Source organism: Schizosaccharomyces octosporus (assembly GCF_000150505.1).
Source record: "Schizosaccharomyces octosporus yFS286 unplaced genomic scaffold supercont6.3, whole genome shotgun sequence".
Classification (NCBI taxonomy): Eukaryota; Fungi; Ascomycota; class Schizosaccharomycetes; order Schizosaccharomycetales; family Schizosaccharomycetaceae; genus Schizosaccharomyces; species Schizosaccharomyces octosporus.
This window is the reverse complement of record NW_013185621.1, coordinates 736719-760597: the sequence shown is the minus strand read 5'-3', so window position 1 is coordinate 760597 and position 23879 is coordinate 736719. Positions and strand designations below refer to the sequence as shown.

The 23879-nt window shown below is 37.0% G+C and overlaps 12 protein-coding genes and 1 non-coding gene across 13 annotated transcripts; 6 read left to right on the top strand and 7 right to left on the bottom strand.

Annotated features, from left to right (window-relative positions):
* Window positions 1–380: 380 nt before the first annotated feature.
* On the bottom strand, window positions 381–3733 carry SOCG_04210 (uncharacterized protein; the record flags this gene model as incomplete). Its single annotated transcript, XM_013165052.1, has 2 exons — window positions 381–2504; window positions 2579–3733. The coding sequence occupies 2 exons, from the start codon at window positions 3731–3733 to the stop codon at window positions 381–383; spliced, it is 3279 nt and encodes a 1092-aa protein (XP_013020506.1).
* A 1421-nt stretch (window positions 3734–5154) lies between these two features.
* SOCG_04211 (spermine family transmembrane transporter Caf5) lies at window positions 5155–6999 on the top strand. The gene has a single exon (XM_013165053.1). It carries the CDS (start codon window positions 5309–5311, stop codon window positions 6875–6877), a length of 1569 nt encoding a protein of 522 aa, XP_013020507.1. The 5' UTR covers window positions 5155–5308; the 3' UTR covers window positions 6878–6999.
* A 462-nt stretch (window positions 7000–7461) lies between these two features.
* Window positions 7462–7560, bottom strand: SOCG_16349. Its single transcript has one exon. It is a non-coding gene; the product is annotated as a tRNA-Ile (tRNA).
* A 120-nt stretch (window positions 7561–7680) lies between these two features.
* SOCG_04212 (uncharacterized protein) lies at window positions 7681–8284 on the top strand. Its single transcript, XM_013165054.1, has one exon. The coding sequence runs from the start codon at window positions 7736–7738 to the stop codon at window positions 8090–8092; it is 357 nt and encodes a 118-aa protein (XP_013020508.1). The 5' UTR covers window positions 7681–7735; the 3' UTR covers window positions 8093–8284.
* Window positions 8285–8435: 151 nt separating this feature from the next.
* SOCG_04213 (Pex19 protein family) lies at window positions 8436–9250 on the bottom strand (the record flags this gene model as incomplete). The annotated part of the gene is made up of 2 exons (XM_013165055.1): window positions 8436–9046; window positions 9175–9250. The coding sequence occupies 2 exons, from the start codon at window positions 9248–9250 to the stop codon at window positions 8436–8438; spliced, it is 687 nt and encodes a 228-aa protein (XP_013020509.1).
* A 550-nt stretch (window positions 9251–9800) lies between these two features.
* Window positions 9801–11214, top strand: SOCG_04214 (tethering factor for nuclear proteasome Cut8). Its single transcript, XM_013165056.1, has one exon. It carries the CDS (start codon window positions 10351–10353, stop codon window positions 11146–11148), a length of 798 nt encoding a protein of 265 aa, XP_013020510.1. The 5' UTR covers window positions 9801–10350; the 3' UTR covers window positions 11149–11214.
* Window positions 11099–12508, bottom strand: SOCG_04215 (MSP domain-containing protein). Its single transcript, XM_013165057.1, has 3 exons — window positions 12026–12508; window positions 11797–11912; window positions 11099–11737 (listed from the first exon to the last, which is right to left on the bottom strand). The coding sequence occupies exons 1-3, from the start codon at window positions 12213–12215 to the stop codon at window positions 11150–11152; spliced, it is 894 nt and encodes a 297-aa protein (XP_013020511.1). The 5' UTR covers window positions 12216–12508; the 3' UTR covers window positions 11099–11149.
* A 678-nt stretch (window positions 12509–13186) lies between these two features.
* Window positions 13187–14106, top strand: SOCG_04216 (zf-C2H2 type zinc finger protein/UBA domain-containing protein; the record flags this gene model as incomplete). Its single annotated transcript, XM_013165058.1, has 3 exons — window positions 13187–13294; window positions 13383–13971; window positions 14066–14106. The coding sequence occupies 3 exons, from the start codon at window positions 13187–13189 to the stop codon at window positions 14104–14106; spliced, it is 738 nt and encodes a 245-aa protein (XP_013020512.1).
* A 65-nt stretch (window positions 14107–14171) lies between these two features.
* SOCG_04217 (G-protein coupled receptor Stm1) lies at window positions 14172–15048 on the bottom strand (the record flags this gene model as incomplete). Its single annotated transcript, XM_013165059.1, has 2 exons — window positions 14172–14371; window positions 14430–15048. The coding sequence occupies 2 exons, from the start codon at window positions 15046–15048 to the stop codon at window positions 14172–14174; spliced, it is 819 nt and encodes a 272-aa protein (XP_013020513.1).
* A 1076-nt stretch (window positions 15049–16124) lies between these two features.
* On the top strand, window positions 16125–16814 carry SOCG_04218 (TIM22 inner membrane protein import complex subunit Tim13). Its single transcript, XM_013165060.1, has 3 exons — window positions 16125–16384; window positions 16455–16523; window positions 16583–16814. The coding sequence occupies exons 1-3, from the start codon at window positions 16268–16270 to the stop codon at window positions 16682–16684; spliced, it is 288 nt and encodes a 95-aa protein (XP_013020514.1). The 5' UTR covers window positions 16125–16267; the 3' UTR covers window positions 16685–16814.
* On the bottom strand, window positions 16667–18050 carry SOCG_04219 (endodeoxyribonuclease Pnu1). The gene is made up of 3 exons (XM_013165061.1): window positions 17701–18050; window positions 17365–17611; window positions 16667–17290 (listed from the first exon to the last, which is right to left on the bottom strand). Exons 1-3 carry the CDS (start codon window positions 17980–17982, stop codon window positions 16857–16859), a joined length of 963 nt encoding a protein of 320 aa, XP_013020515.1. The 5' UTR covers window positions 17983–18050; the 3' UTR covers window positions 16667–16856.
* SOCG_04220 (glucosyltransferase Alg8) lies at window positions 17998–20198 on the bottom strand. Its single transcript, XM_013165062.1, has 2 exons — window positions 18999–20198; window positions 17998–18943 (listed from the first exon to the last, which is right to left on the bottom strand). Exons 1-2 carry the CDS (start codon window positions 20117–20119, stop codon window positions 18559–18561), a joined length of 1506 nt encoding a protein of 501 aa, XP_013020516.1. The 5' UTR covers window positions 20120–20198; the 3' UTR covers window positions 17998–18558.
* A 416-nt stretch (window positions 20199–20614) lies between these two features.
* SOCG_04221 (uncharacterized protein) lies at window positions 20615–23776 on the top strand (the record flags this gene model as incomplete). The annotated part of the gene is made up of 2 exons (XM_013165063.1): window positions 20615–21614; window positions 21666–23776. The coding sequence occupies 2 exons, from the start codon at window positions 20615–20617 to the stop codon at window positions 23774–23776; spliced, it is 3111 nt and encodes a 1036-aa protein (XP_013020517.1).
* Window positions 23777–23879: the final 103 nt, after the last annotated feature.

Genomic DNA, 23879 nt, shown 5'->3' with positions numbered 1-23879 from the left:
ACGTCGCTATAGTGTCTTTTAAAGTTTCAAAAGAAAGTAGAATTGGAATACTATGATAATCACCTAATTTGCGCCATACAAAAAAGCAAAAGAATATGATTTTTCTTAAGCAACTGTGTATTGTGTTGCCATTTCACATCTTTTTATTATAGTAGACACCGTTGTAAAGGGATAAACACTTAGCCTACTAAACAAAGATATCCTAACTCTAGAGCAATCTAATTCTTGAACGCTTATAAATTACTTCTAAATCTATTCAGCTAACATATTAATCTATCTATTTGACAGCTACACAATTAATTGCAGACAACTCGAATATTTTTTCAATCGACTTTTATTTTAAAAACATAAACAATAGCTAAACATCTAAACATACTAAGCTAAAAAACAGTAAACAAATTTAATGAAGGATTATTAGAAAAAAATTTTAAGGGCGACTCTTCGGAAGAAACGCTTGCACGGTGCTTCGGTCGACGAAATTTGGTATTTTTCAATTGAGAAGGAGGATGTGAGCCCAGAGCGTCGAAGCAAGAACTGATTTTTGGAGATTCATCGGAGAATATTTTGTTTGAAAAATGGTTGCCTTTGGTTTCTTCAAGGCGGCAAAATTGTTTTTTTTCGAGCATATTTTTTTGGCAGTGCTGATCATCAAAAAAGTAATTAAGAATGGTTTTTTTTAAAGTTGGATGAGACTGCAAATGCTTCATCGCTTTTATCGTTGAATAAATGCTGTTGTAGGTAATCAATCCTACATTTTTAGGCTTCGAGAAATGAAAACTTTCTACAGGACCGTATATTTTAAGAAGGGAAATAAGGTCACTGCGAGTAACGCTTGGATGGATATTTTCAAAGGAAATGCTTCGTGAAGCTCCATTGGCAATAGCATACAAGAGTTCATCAGTAAAAGGGTTATTACATTTAGCCCATTCTATCTTTAATGGGCGACCATGTAAGTAAAGTGATTGTTTTTCATGAGCGTCTAAGAAAAGTTTTGCATCATAAGACTCCAGAAAAGTGACAAAACATATTTTTTTCTTTGATAGAAAGCGTACTTCCTCTAGAGGAAATCCTTTGAGTAAATTACCGATTTCAAATTGTTTTGTTGTTCTGTGAAATCCGCTTAGGAAAAGAGTACGGTTTTTGGAACATGGCTCAAGGTCAGGAATAAGAGGAATATCGTTGGAAGGCTTCGACATGATATCGATTTCAGAGAGATCAGTAAAGGTTTTTGCAGGAGCTTCAATTGGTGATCCTACAAGAGTCGGAGAACTAACGGCAGAAGAGCTTCTTGAAGAACAACTCTCGGTAGATATCTTCGTAAGACTGGCCAGGTCATTTACGGGATTATCACCGGGTAATTCTTTCGGAAGCGAGGCAACAGAACTGGGATTATGGAGGAATTCAAATGTATCAGGTTCTTGTTCCTCAATTATTGTATTCAGGGAAGTATTAAGTTGTTCAGTAGCATCGGATGACGGATATATATTAGAGGGTAACGTTTCCGCTGTGAATTTCGTAGATTCATGTTTCAATTCATCTTCAATATCAGATCGATATAAGGAATTCAATTTACTATGTAAATCTTCGGGAAAGCTTTCAGATTTATTCGTTAATATCATGTCCTCAAACCGATTAACGGCGTCGTCTGAGTCTGATTCAAAAGACTCATCATCGTACCAATGACTTTTGCTATTGGTCTGCAAGACAGCGGGTTCATTAAGGTTCGTGTGCAACATAGGCTGCTCTTGTGCATGTTCACTTTTAGTAGACATCTGAGGGGTTGGAGATGTATCTGTGTTGACAACTGAAGAAACATATTTCTTGGAGGATTGACTTAAAATTGATTTCGGTGGAGAAGACATAGTTGAGGTATTGGTAACATTTTGTAAGGCAGCTATTCTGGAATGACATTCGAGGACGGAACGAGAAATGCTGGCTTTCGATTGGGGACTATTAATATGGTTTTCGTGAAATGATTTATCGGAAAGATGAAACTGCTTAGTAACAGATCTTTTGGGACTTGAATGCCTCTGATTCTCAAACGGAATCACTTCCGGATCGGATATACGGACAGATTTTGTTTTTGTGGTTCGTAATGGTTTTGTAGAATCTTTCTTTTCGGGTGCAACAACGCTGGACTCTTCTTGCTTAGGAGTATCTTCCAAGGAACGTTCAGGTTTAATAGTCGTCGTAACTGGGTTGGGAATCTGTTCTTGACTAATTTCAACGTTGCTGACATCTTGTTTTTGAGAAGTATTTTTTAATGAAGATTCGGGTAAAACAGTCGTGGTAATTGGATTGGAATTCTCTTCTTCATCAGCTTCAACGTTGCCGGACTCTTCTTGCTTAGGAGTATCTTCTAATGAACACTCGGGTTTAACAGTCGTCGCAATTGGATTGGGAGGCTCGTCTTTATCGGCTTCAACGTTACCAAACTCTTCTTGCTTAGGAGCGTCTTTTAAAGAATATTCAGTTTTATCAGTGGTCGAAATTAAGTTGGGAGTCTCTTCTTTATTTATTTTAACGTTGCTGACATCTTGTTTTTGAGAAGTATTTTTAATGAAGATTCGGGTAAAACAGTCGTGGTAATTGGATTGGAATTCTCTTCTTCATCAGCTTCAACGTTGCAGGACTCTTGTGTTTGGGAAATATATTCAAAAGAACTTTCAGGATTAGACTTCGTCTCGCTAAGCTTCAGCTCCGGTTTCAAACCAATGTTTTCAATAGACGAATTTACTTGAAGTGGTTTTTCCTTCTTTTCACCACTTGTTTTATCGGACTTGTGAGCATTAATTTCGGCTTGGGGATTCGAGAAACTGAATCCAGCTTCCACTTTTTCAACCTGATAATCAGTGTAATAGTAGCGGTCGCATCTTTCATAGAAACAGCAACAATTTAAATAACTATAATAAGGGTTCAACAAAACGGAATTGATGCAATTAAGAGCGTCTTCAATGCTGAGGTAGTGGATGTAAATAGAGTGGGTTTGGGTGCAAACTGAAATAAGCTCAGCTTTACCGAGAGAGCATACATATTGAATTAAAGGAGCTTCATTAAAGTCAGAAGGAAGTCCAGAAATTTGAACATTTCTACTAACAAAACCACGGTTGCAGGCGTCAATTATATGTGGCTCCAAAGGCATGGGATCAATGGTTGAAACAAGGAGACGTTGTTTTAAAAAGGTAAAGTCGGTATAGCGGACAGTGTTATAAAAATCAAGAGCATCAGCAGCAGAAAGGAAAGCAAGGAAAAGTTGGTTTTGATCATATAGGGGGACAATACGTTCTAGGGTTCCAAAGTGATTGAGGTCTAAGAATTCAGAAACATTGTATAACGAGGGCATATTATGAATAAGCATAGCTCGATAATCCCAGTAACCATGTGGGAGAACCTGGAAATTCGCTAGTTCGTCGACTCTATTTTTGTCGGTATCGGAGGACGGCTGCGGATGAGGAGGCCGCTGAGAGGTATCCATGCGAAAATTGGCTAATATATTCGCTTGTTCATTCGAACCACTTTGGGCTAGAACAGTAAACGGTATCGGGAAGGGTAGTTGTGAGAAATTTACATGCATTGGTTTCATATGCGACTGCATAATCCCCATTGGAATGCTTGTGGGAACAGGAGGCATGTAAGGATTGCAATAAGTCATGGGAGAAAAAATGGGACCATCCATGGGATGCTTAACGCGAATGTTCATGGAAAGAGAGCTTGGGCGAGAAGATTGTTGCATGTTGAATCAAAGAAAAGCAAGAAAGGCAAAAAAAAGTAAACGTTTTATGTTTATGTTAATGTTGGTGCTAAGAAACGATGATAGCACTTGTAAAGAGAATAGAGAAAGGTGACAAAAGCAGGCAGAGTAGAGTGTACGAGGCAAAAGAAAAAGTAAAGAATCCTTTTTGACTTTGTTGTAACGATATAAAAAAATAAGAATGTAGTAGGTACACAGGAGTAAAAGATAGGAGAAGTAGAAAGGTGCGAAAATAGCTCAGCAAAGAAAGCTTGGTAAACAAAAGATAGAATCAACTGTTTGAATATGTGGAGAAAGGAGGGAAATCAGTTGCTATTTATGCTTTTGAAAACAGAAATAGAATCAGTGTTTTGTAATCAAAAAACAAATAAACATCCCTTGAATTGTTTGTTTACTTTTTGTTTAAGCTTCGTTTAGTACATAATGATGTAAATAAAATCTCAAAACAAAGCAGCTGATTCGTTGCACAAAATGGCTTCTCCACAGTTTTACGTCTTTAACGGTGTAAACAAAACTTAAAACCAAAATTAAAGCAATGAATCCAAACGAAGGCTTGGTTCACCCCACCTTTTTGAGCGCCGCATTTGTTTGTTTACAAACAAACAAACAACTTTATATTCGAGCTTGTTTTTGTGGCAAAAGAAAACCAATGGATGAAGTAATTTTGTTTGTTTTTCTTTAAAACAGAATAAGCCTCAATGAATTAGCGTTGAGCGTACCATCCCCAAAGAAAATCAACCCGGTTAGCAATTCAAAGTATATTATACTATAAAATTACATCATATATCCCTGATTCGTGTCATGAAGACAAAGTGTTCAAAATTCGCTTACAATAATTAGTAGTTAAAAGCTTTTCAACAAATTCGTCGTAACAAGGTAAAGCTCAGTGTGTGTTTAAACATCCCAAAGCTCTTGTACAACGTTACCCGGCATCCATAAACCATTTCAATTCTATGAAATTTTCAAAGGTACCTTTTTCTTGTCGATCCAGCGTATATTAACATTCGTCGAAAAAAAAGTCTCGTGAAGTAACTTGTTCTTGGTTGTGTGACGTACACTTGTTATTCGTAAAACATTTCGCATATAATTATACCAAATTTTATGGAAAGCCAAAGAATCTGCTTCTTTCGCAACATTTTTTTCTTTTATTGTAGTTCTTTTAAATTCCTTGATTCTCTTCGTTACCCACGCGCTAACAGAACTGAGCTTGCAGGTTGATTTGCCACTCGGTATAAAGATTTATTAAAGAATTTACGTGCAAGAAAACATCATCAATACGCTGACCTAAGGATTCATACCTGAATGCGAATGAGTAAATAAGCGCATACGACCAACAAGAGCTCATTCGCGATCATTAGTAAGCACTTACTAAATAAGATGATATCTCCATGACTAAATGCGCTTTTGGATATGAAAACCAGCAGTAGTTAAATACAGACAAACCGAACTTCGAACGCATAGGGCATAGGGTAACTTAATCTAGAAAAAAAAAAAAGATTTGTAACAGTTAGTGTTACAAATCAGCGGGTTTGTCATAGACAAAAATAATAAAAGCAAATGAGCTTTCTTCGGTACACATTTTTTGGTGATATCATTTGCTCTTTAAATTCCAGAAAGAAAGATAATAAAGATGAAGATGAGTTAACTAAAGTTGAATCTCAAAATACAGCAAGAAACAAAGAGGAGGATACAGATGAAAAGGATATAATTGTATCGTGGAATGGGGAAAAAGATCCAGAAAATCCCAAAAATTGGCCGCTAGCAGTAAAGTCATTAGTTACGTTACAAATCTGCTTACTTACGTTCTCTGTATATATCGGATCTGCAATTTTTACACCTGGTGAATTCGAAATGATGCAGGTGATGCACGTCGGGCAGGTTCCTATCACTTTAGGATTAACGATGTTTGTTTGCGGTTATGCTGTTGGGCCTTTACTTTTTTCTCCCCTTTCAGAATTGCCCCAGGTGGGTCGATTGAGGATATATCTGGGGACACTATTGGTATTTATTTGCCTTCAAATTCCTACGGCTTTGGGAAACGGCTTGGGCGTACTGCTGCCCATGCGATTCTTTGCTGGCTTCTTTGGGTCACCTGCTTTAGCTACCGGAGGTGCCACTTTGGCTGACATATGGCAGCCATGGCTTCTTCCATATTTTATTTGCACATGGTCAATAGGAGCTGTCGCTGGTCCAGTCTTGGGTCCATTACTTGGTGCTGCTATGGTAGTAGCAAAAGATTGGAGATGGCAATTTTGGTTTCTGATGATTCTTTGTGCTTTTAGTTTCCTTTTCTTGTTATTTTTCATGCCAGAGACTTCGGAATCTTATTTTCTCTACAGACGCGCAAAAAAGTTGAGAGAAGACAGAAATGATCCAAGATATACCACCGAGGGTGAAATATCAAATCGTGAAACAACGCTCTCTCGGTTAGCTCTTGAAACTCTTTGGCGTCCTGTCCAACTCAGTATTGCTGAACCAATCGTTTTATCATTGAATGTTTATATCGGTCTGATTTATGCCATTCTTTATCTGTGGTTTGAAGCATTTCCAATCACCTTTCAAGAAGTATATCATTTTACATTAGTGGAACTCGGACTCACGTATATGGGATTCATGGTGGGTGTTTTCATTGCACTGGTATTTTATTGTCTCGCTCTTTACAAATTTGCTATGCCAAAGTATAAGGCTACCAACGGCAAATTACCGCCAGAAGAATTACTAAAATTTGATTTTCCAGCAACCGTTTGCTTTCCTATATGCCTTTTCTGGTTTGGGTGGACTAGTCGTGCATCTGTTCATTGGATGGCACCAATCGCTAGTACTGTATTCTATTCCATCGGTGCTTTTGTAATGTTTCAGAGTACATTCCAATATCTCGCTGCGTGCTACCCTAATCATGTTGCATCTATATTTGCTGGAAACGATTTGTTTCGGTCAGGAATGGCTGCTGCATTTCCCCTCTTTGCTAGAGCAATGTTTCATAATACAGGACCCTCTTACGCACCAGTCGGTTGGGGGTGTACAATTTTGGGTGTCATATCTTGTATAATGATTCCAATACCCTTTGTCTTGTACAAGTTAGGTACAATCCTAAGGTCAAAATCAAAATTCGCGACTTCCGAATAATGATACATTAAAAGTTTATGGTTTATGTGATGAGTAAATAGACGTTAATAGATGTTAACTGTTTTATGAACAAAAAGAAAAAAAAAAAAGAAAAAAAAAAAAAAATGATAGTAGAAATTTCCTCAGGCAATGGATTGAGTAGTATGTCTTTGATTCGTTAATGAGTTATTCCTTTTTCAAATTCAAAAGTACTATTATAAATCAAGGGATTGTTGTTCGTTTTTTTTTTTTTTTTTCCTTACATGACCATTTTGCTGCATCAAACTATTAGGACATGGATTACTTATGAAATATATCAGGATGGTTTTTTCAGATAAGGATAATCAAGCAGAATTAGAAGAAAGAAGTTTGAATGAAGAGCAACGATCTAAACTTCAATATCTCGAGTTTCTATCAAGAATATATATTTTCATTTTTTTCGCTTTACTTTGTTTTTGTAACTTGTCACAAGTAACGGTCTATACATGAACCTATAGGTAATACTTGCAAAATAAGAACATCTTCCGATGTTTATTTAGGTGAATACATCACAGTGTACATTGCATTGAGAAAAATCTTCAGTTGTCTAAAAACTGAAAAAAAGGTGCTCCCGGCGAGGATCGAACTCGCGATTTTCACGTAACACACCTCCACAGAGGAGTATCATATAAGCATGAGGCCTTAACCAGCTTGGCCACGGGGGCTACTTTTATGTACTAACATTCAAATAAACTATATATTACTTATATTTTTACTGAACCGTAATGAAACTTATTGAGCTAAACGCTTATAGTACGGAGTAGCTATTGCTTTTACCCTGTACACAATACTTGGTTTGGCGGCTGTAAGAGGGAATAGCAAAGTACAATATTGATGTAAATGAACGATCCTGAAGAATATTTTCAGAAATTGAACAATACTATGTTAGCCGTAAATAATAAACATAATCAAATTCGGATTTCGCCTCAGAAAGCGAGAGCTCAAAGAGATGCATGGAGGTGTTTTAGAGACATGACGCGTACACAAAATGAAAAATTACAAACCACGCGACGAGAGAGTAAATGGAATAAGCAAAGAGGTGGAAGCGTTGAAATGAATCGTTTTATAGATCAAAATACGCAGCAGGAACATGAGAAGCAATTAGAGTTGGCGTCAGAAGAATATGTTTTGGACCCTGCTGACATGGACGATGTACAGGAAGAGAATTTTCAGGAATTTCCACCGGAGTACAGGTGAAGTAGGTTCATTAAATATCATCCTCATATGGTCGTGGAAATGACAAAGATGCTGGTCATCAATAGTTTCACCACCTTTGCAAAACCAACTCTGAAAGGTTTCTTTCCAAAATAAAAAAAATAAAAGGACTTGACTTATCGTGGTTACTATTTATTATCTGTCGCATAAATGAATGGATTTCGTTATATGTTATTTTATTTATATTCAGTAATATACAAACGTAGTTTAAGACACTAAGGAAACAAAAATAGACACTCAAACAAACCTTGTCCCTGAACAATTATCGTTGCAAAACCCTCTTGCAGCTGCTATATATCATTTCTCCATGAGGCGAGGCCGAAATCTATTGCAAAGGACAACCAGTCGCTGCAAAAGAAGAGTTCATAAGCGAAGGTGGAAGCGGATCTTCTTGGATTTCCTCAACCAGTTTGGCAACTTCGGGAGAGTCACGCTGTACTTGGTAATCCGAATTTTCAAAGATGGCGATACATCTTTGAATCTTTGCATATTGGTTTTTGTACGTCTCATCCTTTGCATTTTTTTCATCTTGTAAAAATTTCGTATAGTTCGCTTCCAAATCCTTGAGTGGCTCGTAAAGAATTTCTTTGCTCGTCACTTGAGACATGAGAGAGTTGAGAGCATTTTCCAAGGCATCGTAATTTATATCTTCTGTATTGGAGGCATCTCCAGTTGGATTAGAGTTTCCAAAAATAGATTGAAAAAGAGCATCGTCATTATTTAAACCCATTGATGCCAATTTTTCTTTTTCTGATGCATCAGGATTCCCCGACCCATGAAACTTGTTCACCATGTCTTCAATCAAAGTATCGAGATTGTTGTCACTTTTCTTTAAATCATCTATGCTTTCTTTCTTGTCATCATCCTTTGTATTCCCTTGCTTTTCTTGTTCACGCCTGTCGATTTTGGGAGGTAAGTCAAGCTCGTCTAGAATGTCTAATAGTATATGTTGTTAGTCTCCTTTGTTATTTTTTTTGCAAGTCTCAAAATGTCGATAGTACAGATTGACTCCCAATGCAGCTTTAAACAGCAAATGAACTTTTGTATTTATTAAAACAACATACCATCAAGCTCGTTCATTTCTTCCTTCCCTTTCGGTATGCCTAAAACATCATGCCCATCTTGCTTAGAATTTGGCATTTTTAAAGAACCTGTTTCCTGTTTGCTTTTTCTATAAATATTCCTCGTTTAACTTGATTTCCCTTAGGTGAAGGAACCTCGTTTATACGATACAAAACATCAAAGAGTCTACGGAAATCTAGCTCTTTCTGACTTTTCGTTGAAGAAGAGTAATTCTTTTATCTTTCTTTCTCAAAAATAAAACAGCTACAAGCTCGATTTGGCATTTTCATTACTCAAAACTGTCTGGTGCAACATAGACATTACTCTCATTGTAAAAACTAATGTTTCAATTGCCTGGAGACAACGCTCTTGCCAATAGAACAAGTTTGCTTTTGGCGACTTTTTAGTCGGACGAATACGATCATTTTGCTCATCCCGAATCAACAGGCGATTAAGGAACGATTTTTGAAGTTTTCACCTTTCATCGCAAAGCATTAATTTTAAGCTCTTTATTGACTTGAAGGTTTCTTTCTTGTTCTTTCTCTTTTTCTCTCAAAATTTCAATTTGTTTGTTTATAAGGAATTTGTTTCTTATTTATTTATAGAATATTAGTTTAAACTATAATTAGTGTGCTTCGGTAAATATAGTTTATCGTATCCGCAAAGTTCCTTATCCTTCTACCTTGAGGCTACTTCAGTACAAAGGACTTCTTGAATCTACCGTTTTCCATTACTTGGGTTACATATCGAAAGCCGAAGAAAAGGTTGTTTGATTGCTCTTTTCTTCCTACATTTATTTATAAGCAAGACGATTTCTTTCTTGCTTTTCATTTTCTGAAGATTTCTCTTCAAAATCTTCTTTTCGCAAAGTTTGGAAGTAGAGTCTAATTCATATCCCGGCTTCTCCTTATATATAAGGAAAGGTCTAATAAGTTCCTTTCTCCTTTGATTCCACTGCTATTCCGCAAATTTCTCTCGACCTATTTTAATTAAGAGGACTTACTTGATATTCAGGTCTTGTTCATTATTCAATTTTAATTTATTTGTTGTCCCTAAATTCGTGTTGATTTTTTTTTTTTTCATTCTTGTTGTATAAACTCTAATTTTTCTGCAATTCCTCCCCTCCTTGCATTTGGATTTTTTCCTCTTCAAAGCCGCTGATTTTGATCTGATAAAAAATGGAAACACTCTCTTATACATATATGAAGAAGCGCAAAGCTGATTCTGATGAACCTATAGTGAAAAAAGCTCGACCATTGCCTGTTGGCAATCACTTACCTCTACCTCGCTTGTTTCAGTATACAGAAAAACAACAGTTGGTATCCTTACTGCTTCAGTGTGTTGAGAAGCATCCAGATTTGGGACGCAATATCCGTGAAAAGTTACCAGTGCCTTCTTTGGAAACATGCATTGGTACCATGCAAAAATTGTCTGAAACATTGCACTCTTCTTTCCCATATGGTGGAGATAAGAGAGGAGAGTATGCATTTAACCGAATTCGTGAAAAGTATATGGCTGTTTTACATGCTTTAAATGATTTAGTTCCATGTTATTTACCCCCGCATTCTACCTGTTTTGAACATAATTTTGCCTTCTTGGATGCTGCTACTAATGTTGTTCATCAGCTCCCGGAATTTCATAATCCTAATCATAATGTCTATAAAAGCCAAGCTTACTATGAACTTACAGGGGCTTGGTTAGTTGTGCTGAAACAACTGGAAGAGCGGCCGATTCTGCCGCTTTTGCCGATTGAAGAGTTGGAGGAGCATAATCAAAAATCCCAAAACCGGTTACAAGAGGCTGTTGTATATTTAAAGGAATTACGAGAAAACGAACCAATTTTACGAGATAGAAATGCCGCTATTCAACAATTACAAGCACCACCTAATCATTTACACTATTACGGAGCAACTAATGGAATGAACATGGGAAATGACAGCGGTATTGGATGGTTGAACATGCATCAATATATCTAGATTAGAATAGTAGACCTATCAAGAAACAAATAATGGCTAATAAAACCGCAGTTTGTATGGTGACAGTATTGTGAATTTGTGGTACAACTTTAGCGCCAGCCGTGGGTCGGCCAAAAGTAGACGTAGATTTCGTAGTTGGTAAAGGTGTGTTTCCAAAATGAGTACTCGTCGATGATTTTGGCTCAGTTGGTGACATAGCAACTGCTGATTGAAATCGTGGGTTGATGGGATTAGACGCGGGAGCGGGAGCGGGAGCAGAAGTATTTAAAAACGTTGTATTTGTAGTTGTAGCAAGTGGCTCACCTAATTTAGTTGGAGGAGCTGCCTTCGGTGCAGTCGTGGAGAGACCAGGTGCATCAACCGATGAACGAGGCGTTTGAGAAGGCTGCGCTACAGAAGGAGGAACATTTCCAGACGGTTGGGCTTGTCTTCCAGGTGCAGGATTGGGATTTTGGGAAGCAAACGCAGCATTACCTGCAGAGTTTGATAAAGAGTTTTTGTGACGATGTGAAGCTTCTTCTTCGGAAGGATCCCCGTAAAAGCAGCGGATTCTACGCTCATGGATGTCTTCTCTTCTCACTTGATTCCACTAAAGAAAAATCCGATTAGTATGTGTAATAACAGAGGAAGAAATATCTATGTACTTACAATCTCAGAGATATCAACCCCTTCGAGTTCTGGGCGAAGTTGGGCACTTTGCACAAGGAATTTGTCACGACACTTGGCATTTGGTGCCGGCTCATGATCCAAAGGTTGCAAGATCACTACATACAATGTTTAGTAAAACATACAACACATGTAAAGCATCAACGATTTCCTTTTCCTAACTGACATAGCGCAGAAGAAGGAAAAAAGAAATGACAAACAAATAGCTTACCTTGAATGGATGTTGATGATTGAGGTTCAATTCTGCCACCATTGGGACGTACGCAATACTGCTTAGGAGCAGTTGTTTTTACCTTGAAGCCGATAGGTACATTAGATGGATTAAAAAGCTGAAAATCTCGTTTGACCAGTTGAGTAAGCGGCCTTGGAAAGAAAATTGAGTTCTTGCATTCAACTGACATATTGAAAGACGCCGATCAAATCGTCAACTTCAGAAAACAGAAAACCTTGCAAGTAAAATCCGAACTAGCTAAGTATAGGCAGAAGAACGATCCACTCAAAATTGAGATATGTTGACCAGAAAGTTGTAGAATTGTCCTTTCAACAAAATTTCGATACAAACACAATGAGATTTGAGGTACCTTCTACAAGTCGTCTATTGTTAATAATAAAGCTCAAAATAACAATTCTTAAACAATAGAAGCGAAAATAATAAGTAAATCAGGTTGGATTCTCTAAAACTGCAGTGAACACTTTTATTGCAAAAGGAAGAGTATTCGGTGGAGTGATATCATTTACGGAAGCTAAAGGAGGAATTTAAGCAACGATTAAGATTCGAAAATATGCTGTAATCCTTGCGTCAAAATGTAAATAAACAAATAAAAGGAGAAAAATAAACAAAAAAACCAATTTACGAAACAAGAGGGAAATTATAAGTAAACATGGGGCGAAAGAAAAAAGAAGAAAAAAAAAAAAAATAAGCATTGCTCATTAAGATGTTTGAGGGTACACACAAATAAAGGATTCAATTTCTCTTGCTCTATAAAAAAAAAGAAAAAAAAAACCCCGGTATCAACCATCCTTTTACTAAAACTAAACGTAGGTATACATATTATTATTGTTCTTTCACAATATTCGTATTAAATAAACATGTTTAGTAGTGTCCATGGCAGAGGATCAACTGTAAATAGTCTACATCATTCTATAGCAAGTTTAAGAATTCTAGAAAGAACCAAACATAAAGAAAGACAAAAGGCAAACCAGGTCCCTTAAATTTTTTATCCGTAAAGGAAGATCTATTGTAGTAATAAGTTTTGCAGCTTCAAAGGTAGACTAGACTGCGTATACGCTTGCATTGTCATTAAGTCTTACCTTGCTTCATCGTACTTACACTCTAACCCACGTTGACTCTATCGAGTATTAATAAAGAAAAATGACTTTGAAATGCTCAGATTGCGGAAAGTTACTTTCCTCAGTCGAGATGGCAGAGTTCCATGGCGTCAAGTCGGGTCATGAAAACTTTGAAGAAACAGAAGAAGAGGTATAGAACGATCGAAGAAATTGACATAGAGAAATTTGGTTTAACAATATGATATTTTTGGTATAACTAACAGTGTGCGTTTGTATAGATTCGACAACGTTCTCCTGAAGAAATCAAAGCAGCTTTGGAGGAAATGAAACAGAAGGCTGAAGCAAAGAAGAAACAACAGGAAGTTCTAGAACAGGAAGAAAAAAAGAAGAACTTAAAGATTCTTCAAAAGTCCACCTACGAAACTGCTGAAGCTAAGCGAAAGCTCCAAGATCAAGCACGTCTTCGTGAGTTACAAAAGATGCGCCAACAAAAGCTTGAAGATCAAGAACAACGGAAAAAAATTTTGGCTGAAATTGAAGCAGACAAAAAGAGACGTTCTACTACTGCTTCATCAGCTACGAAACCAACTTCTTCTACCGAGGTCCCTGAAAAGCCACCAGCTACCTCTTCCTCTGCTACAGCTACTCAATCCACTTCTCGTGCTCCTCCTTCTTCAGGTCGATTCTCCGTTCGCCATCAAGGGCAAGTGTGTAATCTTGTCATACCTGCAGAGCAAACTCTACGAGATGTCGCACAGCAGGTCTCTGAAAAACTTCACGTCCCTATACCTTCTGCATTTACGACAACCTTTCCTCGCGCAACTTACAAAGATGAAGCTTTTGAGCGTCCCATTTCTCAGTTAAAAGGTACGTGAACGGCATTTGCAAATTGAATTACACGAATTATCTTGTTGAGAAAATATTCAAATTGTTCAGTAATACATACTAACGATACTTTTAGATATTTTTCCTTCGGCTGTACTACTGCCAAGTTGGCAATAACGAGGAGTTAGGGATCCGCAAGTAATGTGTTATTCTAAAAGTTTTCTGTGTTCTTTAGGATTCACTTAAAAATGTGAGTGATGACGGTAAAGTAAGAACTGGTAGAAAATGAAGATGTCCAAGAAAATGGTACTGAAAGCACCAAATATCCATGGGATGTTTGTTCTGAAGTATTTCGTATAGTCGAAAGCCGGATACACCAAGATACTCAATGTATAAGCTGTATTTCCTAGCATGGAAAGAATAAAGAAAATAATAGAAAGTCCTAAATTATGAGTTAATAAAAAACCAGAAACAACCTAAATATATGTTTTCTCACATACCATCGGTGGATTTAGACTTATAATTCTTAATGATTTGAGGAAATCTCGCAAAGAAGTATAAAATCGAACTTGTACAGCCGGCAATAAAGGGCCACTTATTCACCTGATCATCAGGTTTATCAGAAGAAGCATTACTTATTAAAACGTTTCCAATAAACGTGGTTATAAGTACAACACAAGCCATGAAGCCGAATTGACCACGAAAGGAGAGACGATCCCACCAGATCAAGTTCTTATCTAATGGTTCGTGAAGACCTTCTTCTAGTGAACGGCTTTGCAACAAGGGTTCATGCTCTTGTTTAGATTTGCGAAACGCTTTCCAGCGGTAGTAATACACCTGCAAGAGTAGAAAAAAATCGGCTCCAATATAATAAACTGCAAGCACTAAAACAGTCGAAGAAACATTTCCCCAAATAGAACCGAAAATGTTAAATATATCACCCACTAACCACATGATGAGGAAGAGTGGAGAGATGCTATCGCTGGATTGGTTTTTGTAATTTTCCAATAACTGAGGAATTAACAAAACAACCCAGCATCCCAATGACAATGCCCCTAGGAAAGAAGAAAGGTCAACTAGGAATTTGAATATGGATTCCGACATTTGAATTCCAAGCATTATTAAGGAATAAATTAAGCACGGAAATTATAAGAAGCTATTACCCTGAAGGTGCAGTTTCAACCTAGTATTAATGGAATTTAAGAATGTTTTGACAAACAACAATGGCAACAAAGATTGCACGAATTACCTATCAATTTTTTCCAGGCAAGTAAGAAGTTATAAAAACACAAACACTAGAATTCAAGAAAGTTTCTAAATCTATGTACAAGAATGATTTTCTGTTAGTGTAATGCTAACAGAAAATGGATAGTAGAAGTTTAGTATGGAGTGCAGATATGTATATCTAGATATCACTAAAGTGGTGCGAGGTTTCTTTGTTTGAATCCATATAAATCTCGAAAAGATAAACAAAAAGAAGACACCGATTAATCAATCGTGGACTTCAGGATTCAGGTTTTTAGAAATCTTGGTTGCCATTTAGAGGTTTCCGATACTAAACCAACGACCTTGTTTATAGGAGACAAAGAGATGGAGATGGTTTCAGAGATGGTTTAATCAATTTGAAAACTAATTATGATAATTTTAGGCGTGAAAACTTGGTTGATACATGCTAGCTATTCCTGTGAGGAAAGAAATCCTGTTCTTGTCTTCCTAACATAATAGTTATCATGTCATGAAATGTAAGGACTAAAATTTTGGAAGTTTTAAACATCATATATCGATTTCACTATTGATTCATTGTCCCTTGTCGCCGGATCACAATACAGTCTTAATTCATCACAGTGAGCATTGGAGTTTATTGAACTTCTGTTATGGAATGAGAAATCAAGACACTGGTATTCTATGAACACCTTCATAAGGCTTCCTTGGACTGTATGTTGCCTTGGTTCATCAGAAAGTCCGTCGGATATCGAAGGTACTTTCAAATGTACGTCTTGACAACTCTTTATAGATCAGTCGATAAGTACGAATGATTCGGAGATGTTCATAACAGAGCATTCACTCAAATTTTATTGGAAAGTTAAGAGTTCCTAGATTGTAATATTCAAAGCTTTAGTCTTCCAAATAAGAAAATTCATAAGCTAACTAATTTCTTCCATCTTCTATGTAATCAAATATCTTCCAGTAATACTGTTTATCCAATCTTTCGAAATCCCTCCCCTGGGGTATAGTACCTTCATTCAAACCCAGTGCATACCAACAGCCCTTTCACCCACAAGGAATACAAAAGGCAGCATCTACAAACTTTTCTTCAAAAAATCTTTAAATCTGTAAAATGGGAATTTTTGGTGGTAACAATGGACCTACAGTGTCCCCAGAAGACAAGAAAAACGTTTTTATGAAACAGATCCGTCAGGAGCTTGCTGTTGCTCAAGCTGGTGAATTGATCAGCGTATGTGAGAAATTTTTATTTCTGAAAACAGGATATTTATTTCAGGACTGAGACTAACTTGTTCTGATAGAAAATCAATGAAAGCTGTTTTGACAAGTGCGTTCCTCAACCAGGAAGCTCTTTCAGTGATAACGAAAAGGTAAGCTAATCTAATACTTGTATAAATTATGTTTGGACGTATCATTAACTGTTTTCCAGGGTTGCGTTTCGAAGTGTATGGAGCGTTACATGGACGCTTGGAATGTTGTTTCTCGAACCTACATTTCTCGTATGCAAAATGAACAAAAAAACCTCCAGTAGTTTGAAGGGCATACGCTCAATGATATTTTAGTCAATAAATGCTATTAGGCCTGTAGTCTATCGACCCATAGTATCTTAAATTTATAGTATGTATAAGGAATAGAGGGGGGTAGTTAAAATTTCTCTAATATAATAAGCTTGTCTATTAGCTACTTTTACATCTCAGAGAGTATTAAGATCTACGTTGCTTCCGTTGAATTTCTTCAAGGAATGCTTTGGCATTGAGTTTGCATTCAATTTGCTTGCAAAGCTCCTTTCGGTTACCCTTGGAAACATTATGAAGAATTTCCAACCCACTGGAGCGCTCAATTACTTCCACAGGGACTGCAAAGTTCTTCAAAGGGAAGTTATCGGCTATAGGCTTATTAGGAAGAACGAAGGCACCAACAACTGGTTTCATACTGTCTTTACCCTTTTCTTTAGCAATAATGACTTTGAAAAAGTGGGTAGGTACAGCTACATTCGGGGGGTTTCCTATCATTCGATAACGGACTTCCCATTGCCCTTTTTCGTTCTTCTGTGGGATGTATAAAGGTCCCGTCATGATGGTCACAGATTCGTACTTTTTGGTAAGAGATCTACACCAGTCTTCGAGATATGCCCAATCTAGTATATAGTCAGTACAAAAGGCTACTACAAGTTGGCTTGAAAGACATGTCGAGTACTAAATGTCCACTTACAGTTTCTGTTAAACCCTTCACCAACTTGAGGACACATATTGGACAATAAGAATGTGTCATCCATAGCTTCTTGAGAGAATTTACAGTCAGCTGCGGGCGTTTGATGACCACGATCGTAACCGCTGCCCCTGTAATCTGAAAGCTTAGCCTGAAACATTTCTGGAATATTCGTATCTTGACGAAACTCAGAGAATTTGCGGTTTCCCTTTCTTTGTTCTAACAATTCTTCTGTGATCGTTTCGACGGTCTATAGACAATGTTAGATCGTTAGTGAAATACGTGCAATCATAATTAACAGGATTCTACACCTTGTAAAGAAAGAATATTATTACATACATAATAAGGGTTGCGTGTTCTTCTGTCAAACACAGACATGTATCCATGAGCGACTCTTTGATCAGCTACGGGACCAGGATTGCCATACTGTAGAAATTTCGCAGGATCAAAGTCATATCTCGTATCTTCCGAGATTACCGAAGGGTCTGTCCTCGATCTACGAGAAAACTCAACAGCATTTGCAGGTGCTTGTGCAGTCTTAATATATAAACCTGCCAAAGAAACACCCGATATTGTACCTACCGCAATCAGGCCGAGAGATTTTAATATCTTGCTTGACATAATCCCATAAACAACCAAATGCTAAAAGAAAGTCAGTTTGGAATTATCTAGGATTGTTTTGAACGGTGGGTAACATGGGAAACTTGGGTAACCGTTTGTTTACATTGGTTGCACTGACTCATTAGTGAAGAAGTAATATGAATGATCAGTAAATTTGATTGTATAGCTTAGTTTATACTTAATTTTTTGGAGTATTTGTTTTAAAATGATGCTTAAAACTAATTTTTTACTGAAAGGTATGCCGCATCAAGCATAGAAACACATAGACTGCACGTTCCAATCAAACATGTCCATAATTTCTGGTATATTCTACGTCTTAATAACATTTTGTGAAGGATAGACATTTTTCAGTTAGTAGTTATGATATGAATGTTTAAAAATATACTGAAAACTGACGTGAAGCTTTCATGGCACAACTGAAACATTATACATTCATAGAATAACAAATGCAATAATATTTTTCTCCGAGTTTTCATCATCTAACGAAAAGAAGGATATATCATTAAGAATCATCAATTTCAATAGCCGCACCTTTTTTACAACACTTTTTTTTGTTAACCAGAAGGAACTGAGGAACTAATTAAGATCAGTAAAATATAACCAAGAGAGACTGATGAAAGCACAAAAAATTCCCCAAGCTGAATAAGTACTTAAAAGCATTAATGGCAAGAACTCATATCGTCCGCCAAATACGAAATTGTGAAGGAATGAGTTGTAAATAAACAAAGGAACAAAACCAGCCACATAGGCAAGATTAACTCTATTGAGAAGAAATACTCTTTTAACGGGAACAGGGGCACTTTTATCAAAGTGTAGAAGTACAGCGACCCATGCGCCAGTAAAAAGATACTTAATGGGCGCTTCTTGAGAGGTAAATAACAGAGGAAGCAAAGAAATATACCCCGCAACAGCTAAAGGGCGGAAGGCTTCAAGATAACGGCGGTCTATTAAAGAAAGAATACTACCAAGGTTAGTTATAAATTCAATGAAATGATTAATGAAAAAAACAAGCATACCTAAAAGGAATGATGACAATTAGAATTGCCTTTTCATGAACATGCCAACCAAACAGAAAGCTAATCCAACCGCATAGCGTGGTGGCTCCGACGAAGACTCGCCAAGTAGGACGGACAAACAACTTTATTAGTACACAACCTTGTAAAGCAAGGCATAAATAAAAAGTAAAAGAGGGAGAAACATTTGGCAAAACAGCAAACGTCGTGTCTCCAACCAGCCCACGCGTAGGAGCGTTTGTAAAAGGTACCTCGGGAAAAGAATATCCAAGGCGAGGTAAGAAAGCATATGCCACTCTATCAAAGAAAGAGTAAAGGGCCCAGAAATTAGGTGCCCAATACGCATGGCAAAGTCCTCTAGAAAATGGGAAAAGACGAGCAAAGAGTTGTGGCATCTGTCCCATGTATATCCAAGGCCCAAATGCTAGAAGAAAAATACTACTAACTGTGAGCCCCAACTTGATTGTGTTAAATATTTGAGGACGGAATCCGGATACGCTCAAGCAATACACTCTAAAAAGATATACGAAGTAAGCAGGAGCAACGTATAAAAAAATATGCTTGAAGCAAATGAGGGTCGCGAAGACCGCTGCCGATAACAGCAATCGATTATGCTTAGCTAAAATTAAAGACCATATTAGTAATCCAAAAAGAAAGCCATTATATTGGAAATGAATGTGATCTATGATGATAAACCCGGGGGATAGAAAGGTGTCAATCGCGGTGAGTACAGCATTTCCCCTGTTATTCTCGGGATATGAATACACATATTCACGTAAAGCCCATAAAAGTACCAACTCTGAAACGATAACTGAGCTTCTTTGAAATATTACCACTGAAGGAGACACATAATTCAGGTTGTATGGGTTCAGCATTTCTGTGTCAAAACCAAGTAATTTCGCGATCCAAGAAAGAACAAATTCAAAATACGCAAAAAAAGGGGGATAGTCCAACGTCCATTCTGAAATTGCTGTAGTGTACCATTGTGAAATAGGTAATGAATGAGTTATCGCTAGCCAATTTCTGTGAACCTCAAAGTCAGTCGAGCGATAGCATGGGAAAAGAAGGATTTTCATAAAAGTGCTCGCAATGGCTGCATTATACAGCATTGATAGCCCAGCCATTTCTCTAGGAAATTACTGAGACAGAATATTCATATGGGAAGGGTTGTTGAAATGCCAGTACAAATCTGACCAAACCGGTTATAATTATAATTTTCTATAATGTTATATTATCATTTTTCAATCATATATTTGTTGAAGGGAATATTTAATAGCGGATAGTTTTCATTTGTTCATTTTCATTTTTATTATCATAAATATATTTTTTAAAAACGTCCGTTATTTGTTGAGTAAAATTTTTCAGATTCTTGTTTTTGGGTAAGAATGGACCAGGTATACCAGCGATTTTAATTCTTATCAAGTTGCGAGAATCAAATTATTTTCTAATTACAAATTTTATTTATCTTTTTCTCTTCCTTTCACCGTAGGGTCTCTCGTAAACAGAAACCGTACAACGACTTCATTTTTCAAGCACAAGACCTTCACAGCAACCCTACTGTACAGCCAAACCATTGCTATGAAATACGGTCATACTGGCTTGTAACTTCGGATTAGGCTATGTCAAAGGAAGAACTGTTGGATAAACTTAATGTGTATTTGAACGACAGACAACTTGCCGTACAGACAAAAAATGGGGATGCAGACGGATTTTCAGTTCAAAAATCGTTAGACTCAAGTTTGAAGAAAAACACTGCATTTATGAAAAGATGTAGAACTTCTTTAACTGCTGATAATTATGATTTATTTATTAAAGAAATTAAGTCTCTTTCGTTGGAAAAATTTGTACCTGAAATCATTTTATCCATTACTGAAGGACTTTCAAAATGCAGATCCGTCAAGGATATCCAAGCCGCTGTGAGAATAGTATTTTTCCTTTATCAAAGATTTTCGGTTTCATTTATCAGACCGCTATTGGCAAACCTGTATTCTATGTTATATCCTTCACCAGCGGACTCGATCTCAGGAAACCTTAGTAGATCCTCATCAGCCGTTACAGTATCGGAATCAATTTCCAACAAAGGAACTAGTGTAAATATTGCAAAAACAAGAGCACTTCTTAGAATATTTGTGGAATTCTGGCTTCATGGACTTGTCCATGTTCCCGATGATTTTAAAGATTTCCTTCCTGCTGTATATGCTTCTGGGAAAAAATTTCGTAAGGGTTTGTTTGAAGAAAAATCACTTCAAACTCCATTAGTTGTTATATTGGTGGAAGATGTGCTTGCTGCTCCCTCCAATTTTTCTTTATTACCTATCGTTTCCTCATTAGTCAAGTCATACAAGTACGAACTGTTTTCTTCTGATGAGGCATTACCAGGGGAAAGTGAAATAAATAAATGTATTAATAGAGTTTGTGATTCTCACTGGCGACTTCAACTTCGAACCTCACTTGGCCGTTATTACCAAGATTTAATTGGCTATATTGAAAGTCGTCAACATGAATTTGAAGAGTATCGGGATCAACTCAGCGAACGAGACTTTTTAGAGAACACCTTAGAGGGTACTTCGAATAAAGCTGAGGATTTCTTGAAGTCTATCGAAGGCGATATTGCAAATGGTCTTTCTATTTGCGAAGCATTAAACCAGTTGTTCCCTACTCACATAAAAGAAATGCAAGATTCTTTTTATAAAAAAAGAGAAGAAGTAATGAGTATACAAAATAACATACTTAATGCTGAGATTCTTGTTCAGACAGGTGCTGTTCAGTTGTGGGATTCCGAAGAAGAACATCAATTCTACGAAACTTTTCCTGAACTGCCGAATTTAGAACTTGCTGAGAAAAAAAGCTTTGAGACCAGTGGAGACCAAGAGGTAAAAGCAGAGGCCTCTGTGGAAGATTCTCAAAAACATACAAAACCATCCAAATCTGTTAGCGTCAAGATTGATAATCTTTTGCAAGCACTACCAAATTTTATGTCCGCTGAACAAGTAGACCAAGCTGCTTTAGAATTTCTCTTTTTGAATACTAAGGCTTCCAGAAACCGCGTTATTAAGGCATTTTGTAATATTCCAAGAACAAGCTCTTTCTTGGTTCCTTATTACATACGGTTTGCTAGAATTATGACGCCTGTTGCTCCGGATATTGCATCTGCTCTTGTAGAACATGCTCGTGGAGCATTTCGTCGTATGATGAATAGGAAAGCAAAACACGAATATGATACTAGGACGTTGATAGTTCGCTACATTTCAGAACTCACAAAATTCCGCCTAATGTCTTTTTCTCATGTGTTTGAATGTTATAAGATGTGTCTGTTGGACTTTACTTCTTTTGATTTGGAAGTATTGTCCTTACTTTTAGAAAACTGCGGTCGATTCCTATATAGGTTTCCCAAATCTTCTCTACAAATCTCTTCATTTTTAGAAGTTGTCCAAAAAAAGAAGTTAGCTGCCGCTCTACCTTCTCAAGAGCAGTTAATATTAGACAATGCTCTTTATTTTGTGAACCCACCAAAGACAAGCTCGGAAAAGGTCAGGAAACGCCCCTTAAAAGAAGAGTTTTTGAGATTCATCTTGCACATACGTTTAAGCGAAACGAATCTATCTGCTACTATAGCTTTGCTTCGAAAATTTGATTGGAAAGCCGATTTTGAAATACTATACTCAACTTTTATGGAAGTATGGAATATGAAATACGAGTGCTTGAATTCATTTGCAAGTTTAATTGCATCATTATATAAGACACATCCTGATTTTTGCATTTATGTCATTGATGATACGGTGGATTCACTATTAACATCCATAGACTCTGGCAGTTTTGGCGATAGCCAGAAACGATTGGCACAAGCAAAGTTTTTAGCTGAGCTTTATTGTGTAAGATTACTGGATGTAAGGTCAATAATCGGAATCTTATTTTATTTGCTTCCCCCAGATAAGTTTCAAAGCATTCTTCAGTTTTCGCCAACTGCTGCCACAAATAAAGAAAATGAATTGTTTCGACTTCGCATGATAGCACTTCTTTTGTCAACTTGTGGCTCTTCGCTTGTACGGTCGAAGACCAGAAAAACGATGCTCACGTATTTATTGGCCTATCAATGCTATTTCCTGGCCCAACCGGAAGTTCCTTTAGATATGCAGTTTGAGTTTGATGATGTGGTTCCAAAAGTTCGTCCTAGTATGAAGGTGCACAAGAGGTTTGATGAAGCATGGACCGCTTTGAGTGAAAGAATACAGAGCGGAGTAGACGATCATGATCAAGATGATGAAGATGGTGGCTCTATTCTCCAGTCAGAAAAGTCAAATGAAAGTGAAAATGGACACGAAGCTAATGACTGGGATGATAACGAAGAAAATGAGGATTCATCAGATGACTCGGAAAGTGAAGAGGAAATCAGCATGGATATGGATGATCCTGAACTCTTCAATAGCGAAGAGGAATTAGACGAAGAGCATATTCACACAATGGAAATTGATGAAGAATTAAGTCGGATGATGAATGATAGTTTATCATCGAGAGCACACGAAAGGGGGATTGCTTTTGATGTTCCTCTCCCTTTGAGAAGCACAAGCGGAGACACGTCCTTTTCGGACCTAAACAACTTGTCAACTGAAAACGAAGAAAACGTGAAGTTTACACTCTTAACTAAAAAAGGCAACAAACAACGCTCTCAGGTGTTGGATGTACCTTACCATTCGGTGCTAGCTCAGTCTACCAAATCAAGGCAAGAAGAAGAACTGATAGAAAGGAAACGCATGAAAGAAATGGTACTAAACTATGACTAGTTATGGGATTTATGGCTTCTATTATAGATCGTTGACAAAATAACGATATTTTCTTTGTTAAACAGAAAGTAAAATGTAATAAAAGCAGAGAAAAATAGTTTCA

Excerpts from the sequence above, each read along its gene's own strand:
- SOCG_04212 (XM_013165054.1), top strand. The coding sequence starts at position 7,736 with ATGAACGATCCTGAAGAATATTTTCAGAAATTGAACAATACTATGTTA.
- SOCG_04211 (XM_013165053.1), top strand. The coding sequence starts at position 5,309 with ATGAGCTTTCTTCGGTACACATTTTTTGGTGATATCATTTGCTCTTTA.
- SOCG_04220 (XM_013165062.1), bottom strand. The coding sequence starts at position 20,119 with ATGGCTGGGCTATCAATGCTGTATAATGCAGCCATTGCGAGCACTTTT. Across the intron at positions 18,944-18,998 it reads ATTGTCATCATTCCTTTTAG|TATTCTTTCTTTAATAGACC; the intron begins GTATGCTTGTTT and ends TAACCTTGGTAG.
- SOCG_04218 (XM_013165060.1), top strand. The coding sequence starts at position 16,268 with ATGGGAATTTTTGGTGGTAACAATGGACCTACAGTGTCCCCAGAAGAC. Across the intron at positions 16,385-16,454 it reads AAGCTGGTGAATTGATCAGC|AAAATCAATGAAAGCTGTTT; the intron begins GTATGTGAGAAA and ends TTGTTCTGATAG. Across the intron at positions 16,524-16,582 it reads CTTTCAGTGATAACGAAAAG|GGTTGCGTTTCGAAGTGTAT; the intron begins GTAAGCTAATCT and ends ACTGTTTTCCAG.
- SOCG_04214 (XM_013165056.1), top strand. The coding sequence starts at position 10,351 with ATGGAAACACTCTCTTATACATATATGAAGAAGCGCAAAGCTGATTCT.
- SOCG_04215 (XM_013165057.1), bottom strand. The coding sequence starts at position 12,215 with ATGTCAGTTGAATGCAAGAACTCAATTTTCTTTCCAAGGCCGCTTACT. Across the intron at positions 11,913-12,025 it reads ATCATCAACATCCATTCAAG|TGATCTTGCAACCTTTGGAT; the intron begins GTAAGCTATTTG and ends CATTGTATGTAG. Across the intron at positions 11,738-11,796 it reads GGGTTGATATCTCTGAGATT|TGGAATCAAGTGAGAAGAGA; the intron begins GTAAGTACATAG and ends ATTTTTCTTTAG.
- SOCG_04219 (XM_013165061.1), bottom strand. The coding sequence starts at position 17,982 with ATGTCAAGCAAGATATTAAAATCTCTCGGCCTGATTGCGGTAGGTACA. Across the intron at positions 17,612-17,700 it reads GAACACGCAACCCTTATTAT|ACCGTCGAAACGATCACAGA; the intron begins GTATGTAATAAT and ends CATTGTCTATAG. Across the intron at positions 17,291-17,364 it reads TGAAGGGTTTAACAGAAACT|ATTGGGCATATCTCGAAGAC; the intron begins GTAAGTGGACAT and ends ACTATATACTAG.